The sequence below is a fragment of the Choloepus didactylus genome, chromosome 6, assembly GCF_015220235.1.
Source record: "Choloepus didactylus isolate mChoDid1 chromosome 6, mChoDid1.pri, whole genome shotgun sequence".
Classification (NCBI taxonomy): domain Eukaryota; kingdom Metazoa; phylum Chordata; class Mammalia; order Pilosa; family Megalonychidae; genus Choloepus; species Choloepus didactylus.
The window spans coordinates 78,861,648-78,889,224 of record NC_051312.1 but is presented as its reverse complement, the minus strand read 5'-3'; the positions used below and the strand labels follow the sequence as shown (position 1 = coordinate 78,889,224).

At 35.7% G+C, this 27,577-nt stretch overlaps 1 protein-coding gene and 1 pseudogene across 1 annotated transcript; both read left to right on the top strand.

Annotated features, from left to right (window-relative positions):
• The first annotated feature begins 11,096 nt into the window (after positions 1–11,096).
• LOC119537021 lies at positions 11,097–11,891 on the top strand (annotated as a pseudogene).
• A 7,373-nt stretch (positions 11,892–19,264) lies between these two features.
• LOC119537020 (olfactory receptor 52N2-like) lies at positions 19,265–20,221 on the top strand. The gene has a single exon (XM_037839655.1). It carries the CDS (start codon positions 19,265–19,267, stop codon positions 20,219–20,221), a length of 957 nt encoding a protein of 318 aa, XP_037695583.1.
• Positions 20,222–27,577: the final 7,356 nt, after the last annotated feature.

Below are 27,577 nucleotides of genomic sequence, written 5' to 3'. Positions count from 1 at the left end.
CCCTACCATCCTGTCTTATGTTGAATATGTGGCATATATTCTGTTTGGGACTATGCCTGTAGCATTAGACTTTCACAAGATGAACTGACTGAGTCTACTTGAAGTGTCAGGATAGGACCTTTTGCTATCATGCAGTCCATTCCCCAGGAAGAAAATGGTAACTAACTGATGAATTAGATGATCAAGGATTAATTACATGTTTTCTGTGTTCTAGGTGTCCATCACCACAGTCAGAAATGTCTATTCTCTTCTGAAATTTTCACAATCTTCAATACTCTTGTGGGCTCACCTTTCTTTTCAAAGTTAATCAGACTTAACTCATGAGCATACTGATAATTATTCCAATCCAATTTTAACCCATACTTCCATATTCTAGCATGCAGGAAACCACTTAAATGCAGACAATTACAAATCAGTCCATTTGTGCCAATGGCTTTCTCTAAGATGAATCCTAGATTGATCCTAAAGGTGAAAAAATAATCCCTTTCCCAATATCTTCAGGATCCCCCTTTAGTTCCTTTGATAGTTAAACTGGTAACCTATTAAACAGATGTTGAAGAATTATTAGAAATGCAACAAATCATGAGAAGATACTGTTTTTCCAAGCTTAGAGTGACAATTCAATACAATGAGAATGATTTTCATCTTATTAAATTAAATCAATTTACATTCCCTTTAGAATATTGTACAGTATTTTCTACCCATATCAAAATTTCAGAGAGCCACAGAATTAGATATTGTGCAAGCTACATAATCCCCAAAGTAATTTATTACAGTATAAAAGAGGCACTCAATACATTTTTAAAAATCCATAGAAAAAGCAGATACAGGAGAAAAAAGAAGGATAAAATTCTTATGAGTAGTAAGGAAGAGAAGTTTTGGTGTGATAATAATAATACAGTGAGGAAAAAAGGGCAAAGTAGTGACCAAAGGCCAGATGCACATATGATACACCAGTGTGAAGGAATGGACTATGTGAGCTGGTGTGGGCTGACTTAGGGAAAATGTACAAGTAGAGGAAAAGGGGGCCGTCCTTCAGAGCGGGCTATTTAGAAGTAAGACAAATATGTTCTTCTAGTGCAAAGAGTCAAAGTTGAAATTAATATTACCTCTTGGACACCAGGATATGGCCCAGTTATCACTTCGGGGATGTCTCTGTTGGTAATTTAACATTGGATAGGGTTGGTTCTCCTTTCTCCACATGAGTCTTTTAAAAAAATTATTTTTATTTTTTTAAAAGAAGACAGCAGAATAGATGTCAAATACCATAATTAATTCAAATGCTATAACCATAATGTGAAATGGAGGCAATTCCTCGAAAGGAAAAGTAATGAGAAACAGAAATTTATGGAAGAAGGCTGACAACACTCCTTTCTTTTTTCCTATCACAGGATAAATGCCTTTTTCACAGAAATGGTTTTCAGCTTTCACAGTCAGTGGGATTTATTGACTCTTTCTAGAATACTTCCCCCTCAATTTTGGAATTTCCAAATTAAATCCCTTTAGGAGACAAAACCAGCTTCTACCTTTTTCAAAACTCATCACAATGTCATGCACAAAATTAGTACTAAAGAATAGTTTTTGGAGGACAATTAAATGATGCTGGTATGCAAACAATTGAGTTTTATCTGTGATCTTCTATTCAGTGAACTTGACAAATGTGCACATTTTTTCTATGGATTATTTTGGATTATCTGGAAATACAGCATCACACTGTCTGTGAATGATGACCATTTTGTTCATTCTTTTTCTCTCCTCATGCATTTTTCTTGCCTTATTGCACTGTCTAGAATCTGCCTCTTATGCAAGGATTAACAGAAGTAGTGATATTGCCATCCCTGTTTCATCACTAATGACTAAGTATAGTGAGGCACAATGAGGACAACAGGGGATGGGCAAACCTGGTCCTAAGCAATCCTACAACTACATGGATTGATGCTACAGTGTAGAAGCACAGCTGGGCAATGATAAAAATCATTTTATAATGAGAAGAGAATCAATCATATTTGGATAAATGTTCATAGCCACATGAAATAATTTGTAGTAATGCCCATGTGCCTACTGGTTGATTAAGTTTACCTGGGACTTTCATGCATGCTTCTCCCTGCCACCACCGCCACCCTGAAATATCTGCTTGGGTTGTTCAGGAAAGTTAAATTCATTGCTGGGAAGATCATCAGTTCTTATCAGGTGACTTTCACCTTCGGAGAAACTCTTGATTCTTGTCCATCTATTTGTATGCTTTTCTGTCAAATAAATCACATTTTACAGAAAATAATAGAATTGTGATTATAACCCTGGGCAAGCATCCAATAATTCACCATTTTGAATGATGTTTCCTGTAGATTTTTTAGGTATTCTTAATGAGCTGAAAGATGTTCCCTTCTATTTCAAGAAGGCTTAGAGCTATTTTTCTTATGAATGGATTTTGAGTGTTATAAAATGATTTACTTGTATCTACTTGAGTGACTATATTATTATTCTCTGTTTTATTGGCATCATAATGGTTTACAGAATATGGACTATTTTTATTAACTTTACAGAGGGATAATTCATAGACAGTTAAAAATGCATATATAGTAAATATACAGTTTAATAAGTTTTGTCAAATATATAGATCAGCGTAAATACTACTACAAACAAGATACAGTAATTTTCATCACTACCCAAAAATTTCCTTGTGCCCCTTCTGGTCAATCTTCAACAACTATTCCAAGACCCAAATAACCCTTGATCTGACTTCTGACATTATGGATTTTTTTCACCTTTCTTGAGATTCACATACATGTAATAATATTGTATGTCCTCTGTCTGGTTTCTTTCACACAGCATAATGTTTCTTAGATCATCCATGTTTTGGGCATGATCAGTAGTTTGTTCTTTTTAAACTGCTTTTAGCATGTCATTTTATGGATATACCACAATTTGTTTATGCATTCATCAGTATTAGCATTTCATCTGTTCCTTGTTTGGAACTATTATGAATAAAGCATTTAAGAACATACATAGGCAAGTCGTTTTGTAGACATATATTTTCAGTTTTCTTCAATAGATATTTAGGAGTCTGATTGCTGAATCATATGGTAGCTCTCTGTTTAATTTTCATGGAAGTGACAAAATGTTTTGCAAAGTGATTTTACCATCTTACATTCCCACCAATAGCATATGAGTGCTGCAGTTGCTCCTCATCTTCAACACTGTTGATGTGTTCAGAGTTTTTTTACATGTTAGTGTGTGTATATAGATACCACACTGTGCTTTGATTTTACATCTCCCCCATATATCTTCCTTTATAAAGTGTGTAAATTTTTAATTTTAATTCAGTTATTTTTCTTATTATAATTGAATTGAAAAAATTTTTTATACATTCTGGGTACAAGCCATTAGTAAGATATATTTCTTGCAAGTCTTTTCTCCAACAGCTTGTGCTTTGTCTCTTCATGGTACATATAGTTAACTGTAGTCTTTCAAAGAGCAGTTGATGAAATGCATCTCACCAAATATTTCTTTTATAATTTTAATTCAGTTATTTTTCTTATTATAATTGAATTGAAAAAATTTTTTGTACATTCTGGGTATAAGCCATTAGTAAGATATATTTCTTGCAAGTCTTTTCTCCGAGAGCCTGTGCTTTGTCTCTTCATGGTACATATAGTTAATTGTAGTCTTTCAAAGAGCAGTTGATGAAATGCATCTCACCAAATATTTCTTTAATGATTTGTGATTTTTGTTTTCTATCTAACAAATGTTTACCCATACAAAGGTTATAAAGATATTGTGTTATGTTTATTACCTGCAAATTCCTCTCTTAGCAAAGGTTCATCTCTGTCCCTCAAATTAGGAGACAGCTTGTGCTTTCATTATTATTTAGATAAAATATTCTAATTTCTTGTGTTAGTTCTGTGTGGGTTAAGTATAATCCATGGTTTAATTTAGGGTGCATGGCTTGAGTAGTGTAGTTGCATGTTTTTTTTTTTTAATTTTTATTTCATTACCTTATATACAGTCTGATATTTCCCTGTTTAATCACAATCAGATATATATTTCAGTGAAGTTAATTATATTCTAAATGTTGTGCTACCATCACCACCATCCATTACTAAAATATTTCCATCATTCCAAACAGGAACCCTGTACATTTTAAGCCTTAACTTCCCATTCCCTATCCCCACTCCATCCCTAATAACTTGTGTTTTAGATTTTGACTCTTTGACTTTACTTATTCTGTTATTTCAAATCATTGAATCATACATGTTTGCCCTTTTGTGTCTAGCTTATTTCACTCAAAATGACATCCTCAATGTTCATTCACGCTATCTATTACATGCATCAAGACTGCCCTCCTTTGTATGGCTGAATAATATTCTACTGTGTGTATAGACCACATTTTATTTATCCATTCATCAGTTGATGAATATTTGGATTGCTTCCATCTTTTGGCAACTGTTAACTATGCCTCTATGAACATCAGTGTGTAAATATCTGTTTGAGCCCCTGTTTTCACTTCTTTTGGGTATATTTGAAGTAGTGGGATTGAAATGTTGTTATATACTTAGGTTTCTGAGGAAGTGCCAAACTGTCTTTCACAGCACCTGCACCATTTTACATTGCCACCAGCAATGAATGATTGTTCCAATTTCTCACATCCTCCCCAACGCTTGCTATTTTCCATTTTTTTTATCATAGGAATTCTAATAGGTATAAAATGGTATCTCACTGTAGTTTTACTTTGCATTTCCCTAATGGTTAATGGTGCACATCTTTTCATGTGCATTTTAGCCATTTGTACATCTTCATTGGAGAGATGTCTGTTCAAGTTTTTTGCTCATTTTTTAATTGGGTTGTTTGTCTTTTTGTTATGATGTTGAAGGATTTCTTATCTATTTGGATATTAAATAATTAATGGATATGTTTTTTCCAAATATTTTCTTCCACTGTGTAGAATATCATTTAATTTCATGATAAAGTCCTTTGATGCACAAAAGTTTTTAATTTTCTTGAGTCTCCATTTATGTGCTTTTCATTTAAAGTCTAAAAAATCATTGCCTAATGTAAGGTCCTGAAGATGCTTCCCTACCTTTTCTTCTAGGAGTTCTATTGTTCTGGCTCTTATATTGAGGTCTTTAATATGTTTTAAGTTAATCTTTGTACAAGGCATGAGATAAGCATCCTCCCTTTTTTTTTTTTTTTGTAAATGGAGATCCAGTTTTCCCAGCATCATTTGTACAAAGACTATTCTTTCCCAATACAGTGGTCTTTGCCCCCTTGTCAAAAATCATTTGGCCATAATGGTAGGGTTGCTTTCTGAGCTCTGAATTCAATTCCATTGTTCTATATATCTGCCCTTGTGTCATAACCATGCTGTTTTGATTACTGTGGCTTTGTAATAAGTTTTAAGATCAGAAAGTGTCAGTCTTCCAAATTCATTCTTCTTTTTCAAGATAGCTTTAGCTGTTCTGGGCCCCTTACTCTCCCACATAAATTTGATGATTAGCTTTTCCATTTCTACAAAAAATTTGTTGGAATTTGATTCATATTAAATTGAATTTATAAATTGCTTTGTGTAGGATTGACATCTTAGCGAAATTAGTTTTCCAGTCTATGAACATGGAATGTCCTTCCATTTATTGAGGTATTCTTTGATATCTTTAGCAATATTTTGTAGTTTTCTGTGTACACATCCTTTATATCCTTGGTTAGATTTATGTCTACCTACTTGATTCTTTTAGTTGCTATTGTAAATGGATTTTTTTTTTCTTAATTTTCTCCGACTGTTTTTTGGTTGTATGTATAAAAACTGCAGATTTGGGGTTATTGACCTGGTACCCTGCCATTTTGCTGAATTCATTTATTAGTTCTAGGAACCATGTTGTGTATTTTTCAAGATTTTCTGCATATTGGATGAAGTTATTTGCGAATAGGGAAGTTTTACTTCTTCCTTTCCAATTTGGATACCTTTTATTTCTTTTACTTGCCTATTTGCTCTGGCAAGAACTTCCCCACAATGTTACATAACAGTGATGACAGTGGGCATCCTGGTCTTGTTCTTGATCTTAGAGGGAAAGCTTTCAGTTTTTCACCACTAATCGGAATGTTAGATGTGAGCTTTTCATATATGCCCTTTATCATGTTGAAGAAGTTTTCCTTCTATTCCTAGTGTTCTAAGTGTTTTTATCAAGAAGAGGTGTGTCAAATGCCTTTCTGCGTCAATGGAGATGATCTTGCGTTTTTGTCCCTTCATTCTCTTAATGAGGTGTATTATGTTAGTTGATTTTCTTATGTTGAACCAACCTTGATGTGCTGGTTTGCATATACTATGTCCCTCAGAAAAAGCCATATTCTTTGATGCAATCTTGTTGGGCTAGAGTATTAGGGTTGATAAGATTGGAATCCTTTTGATTGGATGTTTCCATGGAGATGTGACCCACCCAACTGCAGGTAATAACTCTGATTGGATAATTTCCATGGAGGTGTAGCCCGCCCATTCAGCATGGACCTTGATTAGTTCACTGGAACCATATAAAAGCTCAGACACGAGTTCACTGCTAGAGCAACTGAGAGTAACATTTTGGAGAGCAGCTGCAGCTAAGAGAGGACAAAATGCCCCAAGAGCAACACTTTGGAGAATGCCATTTCAAAATGCAACCTGGGATCAGCAGACACCACCCACGTGCCTTCCCAGCTAACAGAGGTTTTCTGGATGCCATTGGTGTGGTGAAGGTATATTTGTTGATGCCATAGCTTGGACACTTTTATGGCCTTAAGTCTGTAACTTTGTAACCAAATAAACCTCATTTATAAAAACCAATCCATTTCTGATATTTTGCATAATAAGCAGCATTAGCAAACCAGAACACTTGAATACTAGGGGCAAATACTACTTGATCATAGTGTATAATTGTTTTGATATACTGTTGAATTCAGTTTGCTAGTACTTTGTTGAGCATTTTTACATGTATACTCATAAGAGATATTGGTCTGTAGTTTTCTTTTCTTGAGGTATCTCTATTCTTCTTCCCTTCTACCTTTTCAAATCTCATGCAAATACTTTTGATCAACTCTAACCTACCAACACACAAGAAAAGTCTTCTGGGAAAGGTAGTTACATCTCAACCAAATCAGCACTGTAAAATTTCACTTGGATTATAAACAATAGTGCTGTATTTAAGGTGAATAGGATTGAAAGGGATTGTTTAAAGTCATGTATCTCGCTGATTAGCACTACAAATATAAGTAAGTTCTGGCTTGAGCTACTTCAAAGGAATGACAGTTGTACAGAGAGTTAATAATGGTACAGTAGGACATGGGGAAAACTACCTATTGCATACTATATATAACAGGAATACCTTACTAGTAGCATACCAAATCCAGGGGTAAAAAATTGGGGGGATGAAATTTATGGGTGTCTATTTATTATTTCTCTATTTTGAGCAATGAAAATTGTCTAAAATTGAGAGTCATGAAGATTGTAAACTAAGTGAGCATACAATGAGACATTGCTTGTTTATTTTGGATAGAATATAGGCTATGTGAATATATCTCAACAAAATCTACAGATTCAAAAATAATGATAAATAAATAGAAAGATTAAAGTGTTAGAGACAATGTGGAGAGAGAGGTACACTATTAAATGTTGGTAGGGTAGCAGATTGGTGCAGCCCCTTTGTAGAGTAATGTAGCAGATCCACAGGAGGCTAAATATAGGGTCATCATATGAATAAGCAGTCCTATTACTGGGAATATACTCGAAAGAGCTGGAAATCAGGGACTTGAATAGAGACTTGCACTGTGATGCATATGGCAGCATTATTCACAACAGCCAATGGATGGAGGTGACTGAAGGGTACATTGACTGATGAGCGAAAGGGCAAACTGTGGTGTATATATATTATAGAATATTGTGTGGCTACAGAAAGGAATGAAGTCATAATTCATGCAGTGAAGTGAATGAAACTTGAGGACATTATGTTGAGTGAAATAAGGCATAAACAAAAGGACAAATATTGTCCAGTCTCATTTAGAAAATGCTTATAAGAAAAGTGGGGCCTCAATTGTAAGCTCTTACACCCATCACATTTATTCCTGAGTTTTAACTGTTATTTCTAAATTCTGAGATGCTGTGCTCTTTGTGTATAATCAGGTAGTTTTCTGGATCAATGGGCACCTGTGTGACACCTCAGACTCAGAGCTAGAGTCCTGCAGATCTGAAAGTCAGCATTGCTCCATACAGCAACTGTTAAAGAAGGTGAAAAAGAGATCAGACTTCAATTAGAGATGAATGAAGCTGAACTTATTGGGACTAAGGTAAATCAGAATACAGGATAAAGGATGATCTGCTCTATAATTTAAAACTTTACCTTCTGCGTGATACCAAAGGGAGAGATGTTTAATTTGTCCAAAATTTAAATTTTATATAGCACACAATCTAACTCGACTTGTTTGGCCAGTTCATTGAAGTAACCTAAACACATGGAGCCTAGAATAGGGAATAAGATCTTTTAATTTTGTATAACTTGATGTAATATCCTGATACATTCCAGAATATACTGAGCAGATAATTAAAAAAAAGTATTAGCAAAGTCCCTTGAGGGACTGGAGAAAAAAATATGGAACTATTCAACTTCCTTACCTTGGAAATCCCTGACACTCTCTTAAGCATTAGGGACTCCCAGTTTAATAAGTCAAACCCTTGCTCTTGAGTCTTGTTCTTATGAAACTTATTTCTGCAATGGAGAAGCAAAGCCTACCTATAATTAGGCCTCAGATTCACTTCCAGAGAACATGTTTTGTTGCTCAGATGTGGCCTTTCTCTCTCTCTCTAAGCCTAACACTGAAAATAAACTCATTGCTCTCCCCTCTATGTGGGACATGACTTCCAGGGGTATGAGTCTCCCTGGCAATGTGGGACCTGACTTCCAGGGATGAGCCTGGCTCTGGTATCATGGGATTGACAATGCCTTCTTGATCAAAACAGGGAAAAGAAATGTAACAAAATAAGGTTTTCAGTGGCTAAGAGAGTTCAAATAGAGTTGAAAGGCTATTCTGGAGGTTACTCTTATGAAAGCTTCAGCCAGATATTGCAAATTGCTATGATATGCCAAACACCAGCCAACAGTATTCCTGAAAACCCTAAAGAATACCCTGTGCTTTATCTAAGGCTCTATGAAAGTTTTACTTGTAAGTTTTTTGTTTTTTTGTTTTTTTTCAGAAACTTAAAACCTCCAGATTATTCCTATGCCAGATAAGCCCTAAAACCCAGAGGTATCAGCACCTCCAAGAACATCAACCAGTTGCATGACCCCACCTCAGAATGTCAACATGAAGAAATCAGAATGGTCATTGCCCAGATATTCCTTAAGATAGAGAGGGAGGAGTTGTAACAGAGAGGATAGGGTTATATACTATACTTTGAAATTTGTTCGATAACTACTTGTTAAAATGTACTTTGAAATTTATCACTTTTCTGCATATATGTTACATTTAACAATAAAAAATGTTTTTAAAAAATCCCACTGGGATATTTTACCCCTAACAGAAGAAACAGAGATGTTTTGGATATAAAATCATGTGGAAAAGAAGGCAAAAATATTCCTTTTTTAGGTTCATGTGAGTCTACATCCAAGAATCTGACTGAAAGCAATATGTCTTGTTCAAGAAAAGACAATTTTTAAAAGGCTCCCTACATTTGTTACTACCCTGTTAGAAATTCATTTTAATATTTATTTTTCATATTTGTATTTTTTTCTTAAATTGTGTGTAAAAATATTTGAGTTGCTTATTTTTATTTTGTAAACAGGATTCTTATGAGAGTAATATGAAGGTGTTTCTCTGATTCCAATAAGCACAGTTTTTCTTCCATTTCTTGTTTTTCCAAATTAACAAAAGTGACTAACAAACTTGACAAGTTAGATGAAATGGACAAATTCCTTGAAATATACAATTACCAAAGCTGAAAGGAGAAGATATAAAAATCCCAAAAGGCCTATGTGTGTTAACAAAACTGAATATTTAATTAATTCATTTCCGTAAGGAAATCTCCAGGCCCAAATGACATTAATGGCGAATTCTTCCAAATATTTAAGGAAGAAATAACAAATGCTTTCAGTGACTACAGAAAGATGGAATACTTCCCAACTTGTTTAGTGAGGCCACAAAACCTCAATAACAAAACCTTACAGCTAGCTAGGTGGGGAGCTTTGGAGCCGGTGGCCCAGGCATCTGGGAGCCACAAAAGAAGTCATACTCCCTTTAACCTATTCTAGTTATCACAACGCCTTTGCTTCCCCTCTGGACATGATCCCTTAGCTAGCATTTTGCACCCTAGTTGTTTTGTGATGGAAGTGAGTTTGGAGATTCAGGTGGATGAGCCAATGGCTTTTTATGCCCTGCATGCTGGTTTCAGGCTAATGGCTCATTTAAAAAATATGAGTAGAATTTTAAATTTCCAGCTGTTAAAAGAGATATTGAGAAGCTTGATGAAACTGTACGTCAACTTAGTAATGTGTTCAAGATTAAGGACAAAATTGGAGAAGGCACTTTCAGCTCTGTTTATTTGGCCATAGTACAATCACAAGTAGGACCTGAAGAGAAAATTGCTCTAAAACACTTCCAGCAAGTCGTCCTAAAAGAATTACAGCTGAACTTCAGTGCCTTACAGTGGCTGGGGGGGACAAGACAATGTCTTAGGAATTAAATATTGCTTTAGGAAAAATGATCATGTGGTTTTTGCTATGCCACATCTGGAGCATGAATCCTTTTTGGAAATTTTTAATTCCCTTTCCTTTCAAGAAGTTCGGTAATACATATATATGTTTATTCTGTTCTAAGTTTTGAAATGCATTCATCAGTTTGGTATTGTTCACTGCAATGTTAGGCCTAGCAATTTTTTATAGAACAGGTGCCTGAAAAATTACTCCTTGGTAGACTTTGGTTTGGCCCAAGGAACCCAAGATACGGAAATGGAATTAGTTTCTCAATTTTGTCCAGTCTGAAGCTCAGCAGGCAAGTTTTTCCCAAATAAGTCCCATGGGAATCAAGATTTCATTGAGGGCCCAGCAACTAAAGAGCTGAATCAGTGGCCCACCACAAAATCATCTATGGATATACTATCTAGAAAGTTAGCAACTAAAAAGAAGCCTATTTCTACAAAAGTTATAAATAGTGATGCGATGAGTAAAACTGCCCATTCTTGTCCCGCTAACCTGACCTGTGACTGTTATGCAACACAGTAAAGTTTGCAGTGTCTGTCTTTCAAGGCTGCAACCAGTTGCCCCTAGGGCGGGTATTCCAGGATTCAGAGTGACAGAGGTCCTGACAGAGTGCCCCAATCAAACCACAGCAACTGACATGTGGTCTGCAAGTGTCATATTGATTTCTCTGCTTAGTAGACGACATACATTCTATAAAGCAAGCGATGATTTAACTGCTTTGGCTAAAATTATGACAATTCATGGATCCAGCGAAACTATCCAGGGTGCTAAAACTTTTGGCAGATCAATATTATGAAGCAAAGAAGTTTCAGTATAAAACTTGAGAAAACTCTGTGAGAGGCTCTGGGGTATAGACTCTAAAACTCCCAAATTAACAAGTGATATTTACGGACATGCTTCTTGTAACTCAACTTTTTCAGAAGAGATTGACCATAAGGCTTCCCACCTCATACATACACCTCAAGCACAGCACTCAGGGAATTCACTGAATAAAGGGGAAAGTAATTACTGTTTTGATGAGGATACTGCCACTTTAGAAGGCTGGGGTGAGGTACGTGATGAGCATATGGCCTGCTTCATAAACTTCTAGGTACAAATCCAACTTCAAGAATAGTAGCAAAAGAAGCTTTGTTGCATCCGTTTTTTAAAGAGATTTGCTTGAGATTATGGTTCTTAATTTAATGTTTACTGTTATGTATTGGGAGGTGGTGGTGTGGGGGGCGTTCTTTGTAATACTCTATATTCTTTGATTAGATGCCAAGGCAGTAGCAGTAATTTATTTTAAAATTTTAGTATTTGCTTTCTTGGCAGGTTCTAAAATATATAGTTTTTTTTTTTAATAAAAATTGCAGATTTAAGATTACTGAAGATGACCAGGATAGTTCTTTGAACTAACAGCATCTTTGAGTTAGATCTACAAAAGTAGAATCAAAACTTTAGTTTCTCTATTTTTCAGTGCTGTATTCAGAAACAGGAAGAGTTTTACAGTGTAGTACCTAGGAGTTCAAGGTGAAAGTCTCAAAATTAATAGATGTGATAGGGATTAAATGAGTGAAAAGAATTAGTTTACTGGTTGTTTAAAATGATGAGCTATGTGTACTTTTGGAAAACTCATCCTGGTGCTAGTAGTCTAATAATTCTGTAAAGAAGATAAATTGCTTTTAGAAGTATCTATAATAACTTTTATGAACACTAAAAGTTAATGAGAAAATATCGGCCATGGGGTGATATATCACTTAAAATTGAATTTGATTTATGCATTTTTTAATAAAGTATTTTATGAAAGCAATTTGTGTGAATTGCCTTGTTTTTCATAAGAATGGTTTCTCTTGATTTTTATTCCCTCTCTAGCTCTACCTAACACATTCTCTTTGGAAACTACGCAGTGCTTACCATGAAGTTTTTAGATGCTTTATTAAATATGAAATGTGTTTACTTTTCAGAATTAATAAAACAATGAATATACTAGTTCCTAATGGGAAGCCACAGGACCAAGCAAAGATTACTTTTCTTTTTCTCTGAGTGCGTATGCTTTCTCACACCATCTTAGGTATAATCAGTAACCTTCAAAAAAGAAAGGGTTCCACAGAATTTATGCTATTATTGGAGAATGTTCCTTTGCCCAGAGCCATCCAATTCTCCATATCCTGTTTTGGCTAAGTTGGTCCTCCTCAGAGAAGGATGATTATTAGGATCTTGGCCGGGTTGGGAAGAGAGATAATGAAGAAAGAAAGGGTAAATGTACCTAAAATAGAGGCTTACATATTATTTACATTCCAAAGTGATATGTATCAATGACAGCAGATCAGACTTCCCATGTGAAATAAATCTGATTAGGATGTGGATCTGCTGAGCACTTTCCCATTTAGTAGTCATAGTATATGGAAACTGCTTAGGGACATAGAAAATATATTTGTTTTATTATTTTGAGCATTGAAATAAGTATTTCTACCTAAGTTATTTGAATAATTTACTGTTTTCAAACAGATGACACATACATGTATACTTGTGTTGTGAATAAACCATTACCATCCACCTGCTCTGTCTTCTCATGCGGTAGTCTTAAAAAAAAAACTTGAATGTTCTCAAATTTACATGTTTAATAAAGTTAACCTTTATATTTAAAAAAAACCTTGCAGACATACAAGAAAAAAAAATACACAGGTCAATAAATCTTGAAAATACAGATGTTAAAGTTCTAAACAAAATATTATTATTTTAGTTATTAATATTAACATATATTTATTAATAATAAAATTGAACCTAAAGTACATGAAAAGGATAATACCTAATAAACAATTGGGGCTTATTCCAGAGATATAATGTTGGTTTAATGTTAACACATCAATCATTGCTTTTCTCATTAACAGAATAAAAGAGATAAATTATATGTTCATCTTTAGATGAATTATTACAGTGTAAACGTAAAACACTACTTTGAGATAGATACTATTATAATCTTACAGAGTCAAAAATGGGTTAGTACCTATTGAAGTCTGAAGATAATAAATTTAACAGAACCTATATAGCTATTGAATGGAATAGAAGGATTCAAATTTGGGTCTATATTTTGTCAAAGACTGTTGTTCATTACTGCATTTTACTGACTTTTACACATCAGCTTTCTGCTTGTGTTAGTCAAACGCGTTACAACTAACACTGAACCCCCCTTGATTCATCTCTCAAGCCACGACCTGTAGGAGCCAGGGAACTTTTAATTTACAGAATCTCAGGAGAAACTCTTGGTCACTTGACATATCTCAGACAAAGGTAATCAGACAGCAGTTGAGGCCAAGCTTGACTCAAAGAGGTTTTCTCAAAGAAAGCAATATTAACAAAATTTCTCAAGCCCAGTCACACTCATTTTATACCATTTACCAAATACTGAAACTGATGACATTCATATGACGGGAAAAAGAGGGAACTTTCTAATTCCCTCATTAATTGGCTGTCTTGTCCATTTACTATCTTCTAAGTCCATCCATAAATAGAAGAATCAAGGTTTTCCTAGATTCCTTATATATACTGTTGTACCCACTCCCCAAATGTAGATATTATAAATCAGATATGGATAAACAGACTTTGTTTTAACCTATCACACCCATGCATTATTTATCCTATAAGTATATAATGTTTTATATGATACATGCACAATGTTTATAAGCAGGTAACTTAAAAACCTGCTTATAAACAGTTTTTAATACAGTTTTTAATTAGAAAAACAAACAAGCAAGCAAAAAGGACTTTAGAAAACTAGATTGTCATTCCAAAATTATCCAAACTCTACAAACTTTCTACCACAGTCTACAACTTGGAGCATGTCTGCCAGCTGCTAGTTTACAATTTATTTTATTTAAAAATTGTTTCAACTCATGCCATTAATATTGCAACTCAGCATATTTCAACAGGAAGGCTTGACTTCTCGGGTTTTCATTCATTGTAGCTGCCTGCTCTGGAATGAAGCAATAATGTATCAGATTTTTAATTATTGGAGACTTTCACTCTGAGCAGAAGCCCTGCGATGTAGGGCCTGTTTTGTTTCTGTGTGCTTTGAAGAGTGGACTGATTCACAGCAAGGAAATATCTAGATTTGCTGGATTTCTGCTTATTATAGCTTTCTGTCCTATATTCCTCCTTATTGTTTTCACCATTCCATAGACTGAACTTACTTCTACAAAGTAGGGGGAGATATTAAATTGTGGCTGTGGTGTCCTCTGCATCTTGTCCAGAAATCTTTTCACTGATGGGGGAGTTTCAATTCAGCCCTCTATGTTTCTTTAAGTTTCATTAGGACCTACTAAATAGACTTAGAACTTCAATGAAAACACACTAGGTTTCTGCTGAGGTAGAAGGGAGCAGGAGTGGAGAAATAAGGCAATAAGCAATGTTTCAATTAAATACGCAATTCCACTTTACTGCAAAAAATATATTTCAGTGAGTCCCTAGCATAGAAGATTCTGAAACTGTTTACTCTTAATATTTTTGAGAAAATTGTAAATTCCATATAAATCTTCATAAAACTATGAAGCTGGAATTGAAGTCCTCTGGGAAATGAAGTGTCCTTCCATGTTTATAATTCAATAGATGCCAGCCCCTATGGTCACATGTCCCGTCAGAGAAAAGTTGAGACTTAGTATTGAGGGATTTTTTTCCTCCTGTTCGAGTATATTCTAATTATAGTTCTAAGTTTGGCAAAACTAAATTTACTTCTTCTCCCACGAGGGACCTATGGGAACTCTATCTGTGATACCCAAAACAAATTTTGTCATTTTCCTTGGAAAATCCCCAGAGAAGCCAGTATGTGTTTTTTATTTAAAGTTTCTAACAAAAGCACTGCATTTGTTTCTGGGTAATATAAGCTATGCATGAGGATTTATTACTCTCTGGCAACAGGGTGAGTTTGGGAGTTTCTAAAGAAAAAAAATATATAAGATGTACAGACAATTCTGCTACAAAATAGGAGGGATTCAAGTCAGAGACTGATTGAACTGAGAAGGCTCTGAATTATCTTATTTGTCAGACTCCAGAAATTACAGATATTTACAAACTGCCTTGAGGAAAGAGAATTGCCTTGGGGGAAAATAACAGAGTACAGGCACTAGAGGAAGAAGACTCCATGATGCTGACGTGACAACAAGGACCAAAGAGAGACTGTTGCAGGCAAGCAAATTTGTGTATAAAAATAAACTCTGCTACTCTTCATGGATGGAGGAGACATCCTTAGGAAGAGATGAGACCTCTACCTCTGAAAATGAATTAGCGCAAGGATTGGAAGGAATCCCAGTGATCACGCAGCCCCACCTCCTGACAACAGTCATGGCAGATGCCATCCTCCCTTTGCTGAATACATCCTAGCCCAGCAGCCTCATTGTCTTATAGGGAATTCTAACTGCACAAACAACCAACATTATCTGAACCAAATCTACTTTCCGATAACTTTTTTTTGGCAACCATACGTATGCCCACAGGGCATTTATAATTAGTGTGGTGAATCATACAAGAAGCAATTACCTGCCTCTATTCCATGCATATTTCCCAATACTAAATATCTCTAATTTCATTTAAAAAGTCTTTAACAATCCAGAAATGTCCTTTGCCTTCCTCCAGCTACACTCTTATTTTTCAATGTGCACACTGATTTGTTGAGATAGTAATGTTTCAAACAGGAGGCTTTGAAATCTATTAATTCATTTAATTATTCATTCATTCATTACACACCTTTTTCTTGAGGAAGTCACTGTCTTAAGGGCAAAATGTAAGTGTGAAATATATTAAGTGAACAAAATAGACAATAGTTCTCAAGTGCAAGTTGATTTTATATTCTAATAAGGGATAACAGATAATAATAATGTCATAGAGAAAAGAAAAGCTGGAAATGGAGATCTGCAGTGCCAAGATTTGTGGAGGAAGCTCAATTTAAAATCAGGAGGTGAGGGAAAGTCTCACTTTTGGATAGAAATTCAGTGGAGACCTGCAACTGTTGAGGGTATGCACCATGGTTATATAAGGGAAGAACATAGTAGGCATTAGAAATTGCAAGGACAAAGCTCCTGAGTTAAGCACATGTCTGTTGTGTTTGAGAAGCTTCCAGTAGTTTCGGATGGACTGAGACTCAGAGTTAAAGTAGCGGGAGACATAATCAGAGATTTGCAGGGCCCTAATTATGTAGTGATTTTAAACAGTTGTAAGGGCATTGGATTTTGCTCTATGTGAGATTAAAAGACGCTGGAGCATTTTAGGGATAACTAGTCATGCTTGTACTACATTTTATCGAGCAAAATAAAGAGAATTGTGATGGTACATATATTTTGCATATTATACTCCAGGCTGTGCTGAAATGACTTGTTTTATTTTATTTAATCATAAAGCATCTTACAGTTGAGCAAATGGAAATTCGGAGGTGTTAAATTTACAGAACTAGCAATTGTTAGAGCTAAGATCTGAACTTCAATCTGTTTCATTCCAGTCTGTAACTTTTCCTCCTTATTCCAAACCAAAAGAAAGTTGCTCAGAATTACTGTTTTTAGAATTAAAGCATGAGCATTTCCCTCAATATATTGCTATTTTAGCACAAATTTTAAGAAGTTTCTTCCATTTAAAACCTCTGGAAAGCAGGAGGGTCTTTCCTTGGGAGTTTTGTAGAGCAGAAACCGGACATGGCTTGTGTTCCTATGTCTCTGCTAAGTTTTTCTCTTTTACTCACTGTGATTTTTCCATGAACTCTGGGCAAAGAGAGCAGTGGTTGCAAAAGCAGTGCTGTGTCATAGAGCACCAGAGAGGCTGGCCTGACCAAAACTATATACACATGTCTTTGCTATTAGGACTGGCAAGCTTAACCCATTTGGTTAATGCATCATCATAAAGAACTACAAAAGGAAAGAAGGAAGGAAAGAAGGAGGGAAGGAAGGAGGGAAAGAGGCAGGTAGAAAAGAAGGAAGGAAGGAAGGATGGAAGGAAGGGACAGAGGGGAAATGAAGAAAGAAAATTACCATTTTAGAAATCATAAAAATAAGAGGAGCAAGATTAGATATGACATAGATGGAATGTTATTTTTGGAGTTTAAAATGAAGTACAATTGCACCTAGTTTTTGAACAAATAAAATAAAACAAATACTTAGCTCAGGATGTTCTGCGAAACAACAAAGAAGAGTTCGTAGAGAGGAGAAAGGCAATTATATCAATGAAGCTTTTATAAATAATTATAAAACAGGATAGGTTAGAACTGATGTTTTTTAAAGCAATTTCTGATTGGAAAAAAAAGGCAAATCATTCAAACAGAAATATTAACCAAAGATTTTCAAGCTTTTTTTGGCTATGAAATAGAGTTAATGTTGGCTTTTCAGAACTTTCTGTATTTCATCTGGAACTATTTGTTTTATTGTTTTATAAACTGAGATTGTTTTTCGGACTTCATTTGAAAAGTCTTCCACTGATTAAAACAAATGGTTAAAACGTCAAAACCCTGGGCTAAGTCTCATCATAAGAAGAGAAAATAGAAGTAATCAAAATTATTACTTTAGAAAAGGCTATTATATGGGGAAGATTAAAATATAACAGAAGACAATTTAAAATAATTTGTGGAAGTGCAATAAAATAGGCAATACTGTTAGAAAACAAATAACTCAATTGATAATCAAAAACAAACAATTATGGAAGCAGGGATTCTTAAAAATATAGGGTAAAGAAGAATTTTCTCCAAAAAAAAAAAAATCAACTTTAATAAAGATTCTACCTTCACAGTAAAATTTTCATAGATATTGAGACAAAAATAAAAGAAAAATATATGGTAATTTATACATACTACAGTTATCTACATAGAAATCTGAAGAGACTCAGTAGAAACCATGAGAATTAATTAGAGTTTAAAATTTCCTTGGTTAAATTTAAATACTACAAAAATTGTTCATGTTTACCAGCAATAAACAATTAGAGATAAAATGTTAAATGTATGTGGCCATGGTTTATAGGTTATAACATCATGTAACTGTCTGCACTGTCAGATTTCTGTCCTTGATATTTCTGTCATGGTAAATCCAGACTTGCCAGGGATAGGCTTGTAGATAGATCAGACTGAGCGCCATAATATATCTCCACAAAAATTAGGTACTTCAATAACTTAATTGACTAACCCAGTAGAAATATTTGAAAGGGCTTTTGGAGAAAGGGCGATTAAGTGGCAAGGGAAGAGAAGCAGCATTATTAAACAGGGCCCATAATTTGGAGACTGGTTAAGGGAACCAAGTAAGCATGAGTAGCTAGTCAGGAAATATGAGCAGGTACATGTAGACAGAGTCTACAATACAATCAGTTGTAATTAGGTCCAGAGATTTGCCACTATATTTTCATTCTATTGATTCAGGAGCAGGCTCAAGAATACACAATACTATCAAAGAACATAGTCTGGGTTCAAAAAGATGATTTATTTTTTATCATAATTTATATGGTGTAAAATACTCATTCATCTTTTGTGTCTGCCTGAAAATACCTTGTTGTTCTTTTCTTGTATAGTACAATTTTATGGATTCTAAAAGCAATATGCGCTCCAGTTGACAAACATGTATGGGGCCAATAGCTCCACTCTGACACCAAGATTCTTCATCCTCAATGGGATTCCTGGACTGGAAGTTGTGCACATCTGGCTCTCCCTGCCATTCTGCTTCATGTACATCATTGCTATGGTAGGGAACTCCGGGCTTATCTACCTCATCATCCATGAGGAAGCCCTGCATCGGCCCATGTATTACCTCCTAGCCCTGCTGTCCTTTACAGACCTTAGTGGGTGCACTACATTTGTCCCCAATATGTTGTGCAACTTTTGGCTCAGTCTCAAGGAGATTGACTTTAATGCCTGCCTTGTGCAGATGTTTTTTATTCACATGCTGACAGCCATGGAGTCTGGCGTGCTCATGCTCATGGCTCTGGACCGCTACGTGGCCATTTGCTACCCTCTACGCTATTCCACCATCCTCACCAATGCCATAATTACCAAGGTTGGGCTTGCCACCTTCATGCGAAGTGTGTTGATCGCGATCCCATTCACTTTCCTGATCAAGCGTCTTCCCTACTGCAAGGGCAACCTCATCCATCATACCTATTGTGACCATATGTCTGTGGCCAAAGTGTCCTGTGGCAATGTCAAGATTAATGCTATCTATGGTCTCGTAGCTGCTGTACTGTTTGCAGGATTTGATATTTTCTGTATCTTCATGTCTTATACTATGATTATCCGTGCTGTAATGAATCTGTCCTCAGCAGATGCTCGCCACAAAGCCTTCAGTACCTGTACATCACATATATGTGCAATTGTCATCACCTATGTCCCAGCCTTCTTCAACTTCTTTACCCATCGCTTTGGGGGACACAGCATACCCCACCACATCCACATCTTTATTGCCAACCTCTACCTATTGCTGCCTCCCACCTTGAATCCAGTTGTCTATGGAGTGAAGACCAAGCAGATACGTGAAGGAGTGATTAAATTGTTTTTTAGAGAGAAAGATATTGTGAATTGAGATAAATCTATGATATAGAATTCCATATATAAAATAAAGATAAAGAAAAAATATCTAAAGGAAGAGAGCAAATAGAAAATTTAGCAAACATGGGGTCATTTCAGGAGAAATTGCTTGTGGGTATTTTGCCATAAAATGCACTAAATGATCACAGCACTTTTAATCTAAGATCTCTATTTTAATATTAGGAAAGAAAATAGAAAGATACAACTATACTTTTCACACATTACTTAAACTTTGTTTAGACTTTGCAGGGTGGACAAATAGTTTAGACTAGTTAGAATATCTGACTTTAAGTAAAACTCTTATTACTGCACTTTGAACTGGGTACTATGAGGATATATACAGGAAAGAATAAAGCATGTTAGATAACCTAGAGAGACTCCAGGAGATTGAGGAAGGCACATAAGCAATCTGGTCCACATGTTGCAGGGAAGCACAGAGCACTTACCCAGAATATCTGTGCTGAACTCCAGCAGTCTTGCCTTCCTCTCCATTTCATATTTGTATAGTGTATGAAAATTGTATAATATAACAAAAAGAAAAAAAAAAAAAAACAGCTCCTTGACCAGGCAATTGCTAAGATTCACATAAATGTACCAGTGTATATGCAAATGAAGCTATTGTACATAAGATCACCAGAGTTCACCACAATCTGGGAACCATTCCTCGGAATTAATATCAAGCAGAATTTTGAAAGAGAGTGGATGCTATTTGCCAGTGCTTTGAAGAGAGTATTTATAAGTAGAGGAAAGGAGACCGGAAGAAAATCTATATACTTTGCCAAACAAGGAATTCTAGACTTGATTTCTTTACCTGTCTTTATTGTAGAGGGAGAAACAGTTGAGTAGTCAAGAACAAAAAAGAAAGGAACAAAAGGGAAGGAATGCTATTTAGAGTTCTGGAACTAGAAAAGATAAAAAACTGGGAGAGGAATCATAAGTATGGCATTCAGAAATAGCAAGAATTCATGAAAATGGAGAAAGGAAAAGAGTACAACACCAGAAATAATTGGAGTAATAAATAGAAAATGATCCGGAAATGAGTGCAAACATAAAAGGAAGTAAGATATTAGTTATGCTGATGAAAATTAAATTCTTATCATCTGCTAATAAGAATGTTATATTTTAATCTCATGTTAGATATGGCCAAGTGGTTGTGAGATATATTAACCACATGGTATATATTTTTTTTTAAGTTCAGTTTTATTGAAATATATTCACATACCATACAATCATCCATGGTCTACAATCAACTGTTCACAGTATGATCATATAGTTATGCGTTCATCACCACAATCTATTTCTGAACATTTTCTTTACATCAGAAAAAATCAGAATAAGAATAAAAAATAAAAGTGAAAAAAGAACATCCAAACCATCCCCCCATCCCACCCTATTTGTCCTTTAGTTTTTAATCCCCATTTTTCTACTCATCCATCCGTACACTAGATAAAGGGGGTGTGATCCACAAGGTTTTCACAATCACACTGTCACTCCTTGTAATCTACATTATTATATAATTGTCTTCAGGAGTCCAGACTGCTGGGTTGGAGTTTGGTAGATTCAGGTATTTACTTCTAGCTATTCCAACACATTAAAACCTAAAAGGTGTTATCTATATAGTGCATAAGAATGTCCACCAGAGTGATCTCTCGACTCCATTTGAAATCTCTCAGCCACTGAAACTATTTCGTCTCATTTTGCATCCCCCTTTTGGTCAAGAAGATACTCTCAGTCCCATGATGCCAGGTCCAGATTCATCCCTGGGAGTCATATCCTGCATTGCCAGGGAGATTTACACCCTTGGGAGTCGGTTCCCACATAGTGGGGAGGGCAGTGAGTTCACCTGCCAAGGTGGCTCAGTTAGAGAGAGAGAGGGCCACATCTGAGCAACAAAGAGGTACTCAGGGGGAGACTCTTAGGCACAATTATATGCAAGTTTAGCCTCTCCTTTGCAGTAATGAGCTTCATAAGGGCAAGTCCCATGATCGAGGGCTCAGCACATCAAACCGCCAGTCCCAGTGTTTGTGACAACATCAACAGCAGTCCAGGTGAGGAAGTCCAACACTTCTGCACCTGCCCCCAGCATCTTGGGGCTGGGGGGGGGGCGGAGGCTGTAAATATATTCTTTATTATCTGCCCAAATTACTTTGGGATGTGTCACTATTTCACTCTAGCCTATACTAACCTACCGTATCGCACTTCCTATTCAAAGTTCCATGTAATTATGGTGTTTGAACAAACCGACTGTAGAGTTATACTGTTTAGAAAATATAGATCCTGTACCAAATAGACATCTCTTCCCTTGGTCTCATATGGAAGATGAAGTTTTAAAACACAGTCAGTTTTGACCTTTACCCTTTGGCCCAGTTTGCCCTGGTCTTAACCAGAACTGCTTCATTCATATAACTAATTGAAGTCTGGGCTCTTTTTCAGCTTTTTCTTTTTTAACAGTGGCTGTATGCACTAATACTGACATTCATATCTGCCGAGCTCTAGCTCTGAGTTTCAGGTGTCTCAGAGATACGCATTGTTCCAGAGACCAATCAGGTCATACACTAAGGGATCAGCATCTCAAAGTTTAGAGAAAGACATTACAATTCAGGAATAGAGTTAACTGCTGTAAGAGCTTACAATCAATGGACTATTACAATAATTATGTCCACGTTAGGCTATGTTCTAAGATTCAACTCTGAGTTTACACATTGTAGTTAGTCCATATTGGTGAGGCATTAAAGTGTTTGCCTTTATTTCTGGTGTACTTCACTCAAATACTGTTTACAGGATCCATTCACCTCATTGTGTGTCTCACAGCTTCACTCCTTCTCATAGTTGCTCAGTGTTCCACTGTATGCGTACACCACAGTACACCATTCCATTCTTCAGTCAATGTACCCTTAGGTCATCTCCACCCTTTGCAAATCATGATTACTGCCTCCATGAACACCAGTTTGCAAATGTCCATTCATGTCTCTGCTCTCAGATCTTCAAATGACATACCCCATAATGAGGTTGCAGGACCTTATGGTCCCCACATACTTAACTTTTTGTGGAACAACCACCGGCTACACCATTCTACCTGCTCATCAACAGTAGATAGGTACATCCCTCTCACTATTTTTTCTCCAACACTTTTACTCCTATATATATATTTTCCTACAATTTTATAGAGTTATATTCACATACCATACATTTATCCACAGTGTATAATCAGTTGTTCATGGTATCATCATAAAGTTGTACATTTATCACCACAATCAGCACTTGAACATATTGATTACTACAAGAAAAATTGTTTTTTTAGCAATAATAAAAAAAATGATAAAAAGAAAAATAACATGCCTTACAATACAATATAATAACAAGGACAGCAAATAACACCACTACCAAGAATCCCATATTCCTCTCCTATATCCCCCTCTCATATACATTTAGCATTGGCATATTGCCTTTGTTACATTTAGTGGAGGTATATTACAATGTTACTGTTGACCATAGACTCCAGTTTGCTTTGATTATGTTTTTTCCCGAATGCCATGCCTTTTTCAACTCTCTACATGCTTAACATTCATTTGCTTTCCCACATGCAAAAACATATTTATATTTGTATATTTAGTAACAGTCATTGGCCACTCCAGTTTTTGACATGTTATACAGTCCCAGTCTTTATCATCTATCTTTACCTCTGGTGTCATACATTCTCCTATCCCACCTCTTTCAGCTTTACTCACAGACATCTTTGTTCAGTGTACTTACAGTACTGTGCTACCATCACACAGTATTATGCTATCTATTTCTGGATCTATACAATCAATCCTAAACATTCTGTAGTCCTTCAGCATCAAATGGCTGGTCTCTGCCCTCTTTCTATCTTCTGGTCGCCTGTGTTGTCAGCTTTTAACTCCCAAAGTTTGTTCATTAATGTCTGTTCATATTAGTGAGACCATACAGAATCTGTCCTTTTGTTTCTGGCTAACTTCACTCAACATAATTTCCTCAAGTTTCATCCACATTATTATATGATCCATGTCTTTATTCTTACAGCTGCATAATATTCCATCATGTGTATATACCACAGTTTGTTTATCCACTCATCTGTTGATGGACATTTGGGCTGTTTCCATCTCTTGGCAATTGTGAATAATGCTGCAATAAACATCAGTTTACAAATGTCAGTTTGTGTCTTAAGTTTCAGTTCCTCTGAGTATATACCTAGCAATGGATACCTGGGTCATACAGCAAATCTATATTTAGCTTCCTGAGGAACCGCCACACTGTCTTCCAGAGCGGTTGCACCATTCTACATTCCCACCAACAATGAATAAGTGTGCCTCTTTCTCCACATCCTCTCCAGCACTTGTCATTTTCTGTTTTTTGGATAATGGCCATTCTGGTAGGTGTGAGATGATATCTCTTTGTGGTTTTGATTTGCATTTCCTTAATAGCCAGTGAAGTTGAGCATATTTCTATATTTTTTGAGCCATTTGTATTTCCTCTTCAGAAAAATGTCTGTCCATGTCTTTTGCCCATTTTTTTTTCAATTCAGTTTTATTGAGATATATTCACATTCCCTACAATCATCCACAGTGTACAATCAATTGCTCACAGTATCATCATATAGATGTGCACATCACCAAAATACATTTTTAAACATTTTCATTACTTCAAAAAAAAAAAAGTAAAAATAAGAATAAAAATACAACTAAAGAAGAGCACCCAAAACATCCCAATCCCCATGCCCCCCTATTATTCATTTACTTTTTGTCCCCATTTTTCTATTCATCTGTCCAAACACTTGATAAAGGGAGTGGGAGCCACATGGTTTTCACAATCACACGGTCACACAATGTAAGCTATATAGTTACATGATTATCTTCAAGAATAAAGGCTACTGGGTTGCAGTTCAACCATTTCAGGTACTTCCTTCTAGCTATTCCAATAACTAAAAACTAAAAAAGGGATATCTACATAATGCATAAGAATAACCTCCAGAATGACCTCTCAACTCCATTTGAAATCTCTCAGCCACTGAAATTTTGTTTCATTTCTCTTCCTCCTTTTGGTCAAGAAGGTGTTCTCAATTCCATGATGCCAGATCCAGATTCATCCCTGGAATTTATATCCTGTGTTGCCAGGGAGATTTACACCCCTGGGAGTCATGTCCCACGTAGTGGGGAGGACAGTGAGTTCACCTGCCCAGTGGGCTTAAAGAGAGGGAGAAAAGTCTTGCAGTTTTCTAAAGACTGTTGCACAGCTCTAGTACTGACTTCTCAGTCACAGCCAAGAGCATCTCCTCTGAAACCTGGGATACTTTCAAAATGAACACTGGAGAAAAAGCTTTAGTCACTTCAATCATGATAGCCACTTTATTGCTTTAATGTATTTTATTCAACTAGTTTCTGTTCTCTCACATGCTCTACATTTTTCCAGCCCCATGTCTTAATGCATCCTTTGCTTCCACTTGAAATACTATTCTTCCTCCTCCGTGCACATATGAATCTTCCCCAATTTCAAGGACAGTGTCAGGTCCATTTTGCCCATTTTTTAATTGGATTGTTTGTCTTTCTGTTATTGAGATGCAGGATTCCTTTATATATTCAGGATAGTAAACTCTTATCTGATATGTGGTTTCCAAATATCATCTCCCATTGAGTAGGTTGCCTTTTTATTTTTCTGACAAAGTCGTTTGATGTATAAAAGTGTTTAATTTTGAGGAGATCCCATTTGTCTATTTGTTCTTTGGTTGCTCGTGCCTTGGGTGTGAGGTCTAAGAAACTACCTCCTATCAAAAGATCTTTAAGCTATTGCCCTACATTTTCTTCTAAGAGCTTTATGGTCTTGGTGCTAATGTTTAGATCTTTGATCCATTTTGAGTTAATTTTTGTACAAGGTGTGACATAGGCATCCTCTTTCATTCTTTTGGAAATGGATATCCAGTTCTCCAAACACCATTTATTGAACAGGCTGCTCTTTCCCAGTTGCTTTGGCTTCACTGCCTTATCAAAGATCAGTTGTCCGTAGATGTGAGGGTCTACTTCTGAACACTCAATTCAATTCCATTGGTCAGTATATCTGTCCCTATGCCAGTAACATGCTGATTTGAGCACTGTAGCTTTGTAATATGCTTCAAAGTCAGGTAGTATGAGACCCCCCACTTCGTTCCTCTTTCTCAAGATACTTTTGGCTATTCGGGGCACCTTACCCTTCCAAATAAATTTAGTTATTGGTTTTTCTATTTCTGTAAAGTAAGTTGTTGGGATTTGAATTGGTATTGCATTCACTCTGTAAATCAGTTTAGGTAAAATTGCCATCTTAACTATATTTAGTCTTCCAATCCATAAATATGGTATGTTCTTCCATTTTTTTAGGTCTTGTCCAATTTCTTTTAGCAGTTTCTTATAGTTTTCTATGTAAAGGTCTTTTGTGTCCTTGGTTAAGTTTATTTGTAAATATTTGATTCTTTTGGTTGCTATTGTAAATGGGATTTTTTTCTTGATTTCCTCCTCTTGTTGCACATTACTTGTGTTTAGAAACACTGCAGATTTTTGCCTGTGGATCTTGTAGCCTGCTACTTTGCTGTATTCATTGACTAGTTCTAGTAGCTTTGCTTTAGATTTTTCTGGATTTCCTACATATAGAATCAGGTCATCTGCAAAAAGTGAAAGTTTTACTTCTTCCTCTCCAATTTGGATGCCTTTTATTTCTTTTTCTTGCCTAATTGCTGTAGCTAGAGCTTCCAGCACAATGTTGAATAACAATGGTGATAGTGGGCATCCCTGTCTTGTTCCTGATCTTAGAGGAAAAGCTTTCAGTCTCTCCCCATTGAGTATGATGTTAGCTGTGGGTTTTCATATATTGCCTTTATCATATTGAAAAAGTTCCTATCTTTGAAGTGTTTTCATCAAGAAAGGATGTTGAATTTTGTCAAATGCCTTTTCTGCATCAATCGAGATGATCATGTGGTTCTTCTGCTTTGATTTATTGATGTGGTGTATTACATTAATTAATTTTCTTATTTTGAACCAGCCTTGCATACCTGGAATAAATCCTACTTGGTCGTGGTGTATAATTCTTTTAATGTGTTGCTGGATTCGATTTGTGAGTATTTTGTTGAGGATTTTTGCGTCTATATTCATTAAAGAAATTGGTCTATAATTTTCTTTTTTTGTAGTACCTTTGTCTGGCTTTGGTATTAGGGTGACATTGGCTTCATAGAAAGAGTTAGGTAGCTTTCCCTCTTCTTCAATTTTTTTGAAGAGTTTGAACAGGATTGGTACTAATTCGTTCTTGAATGCTTGGTAGAATTCACATGTGAAACCATCTGGTCCTGGGCTTTTCCTTTTTGGCAGCTTTT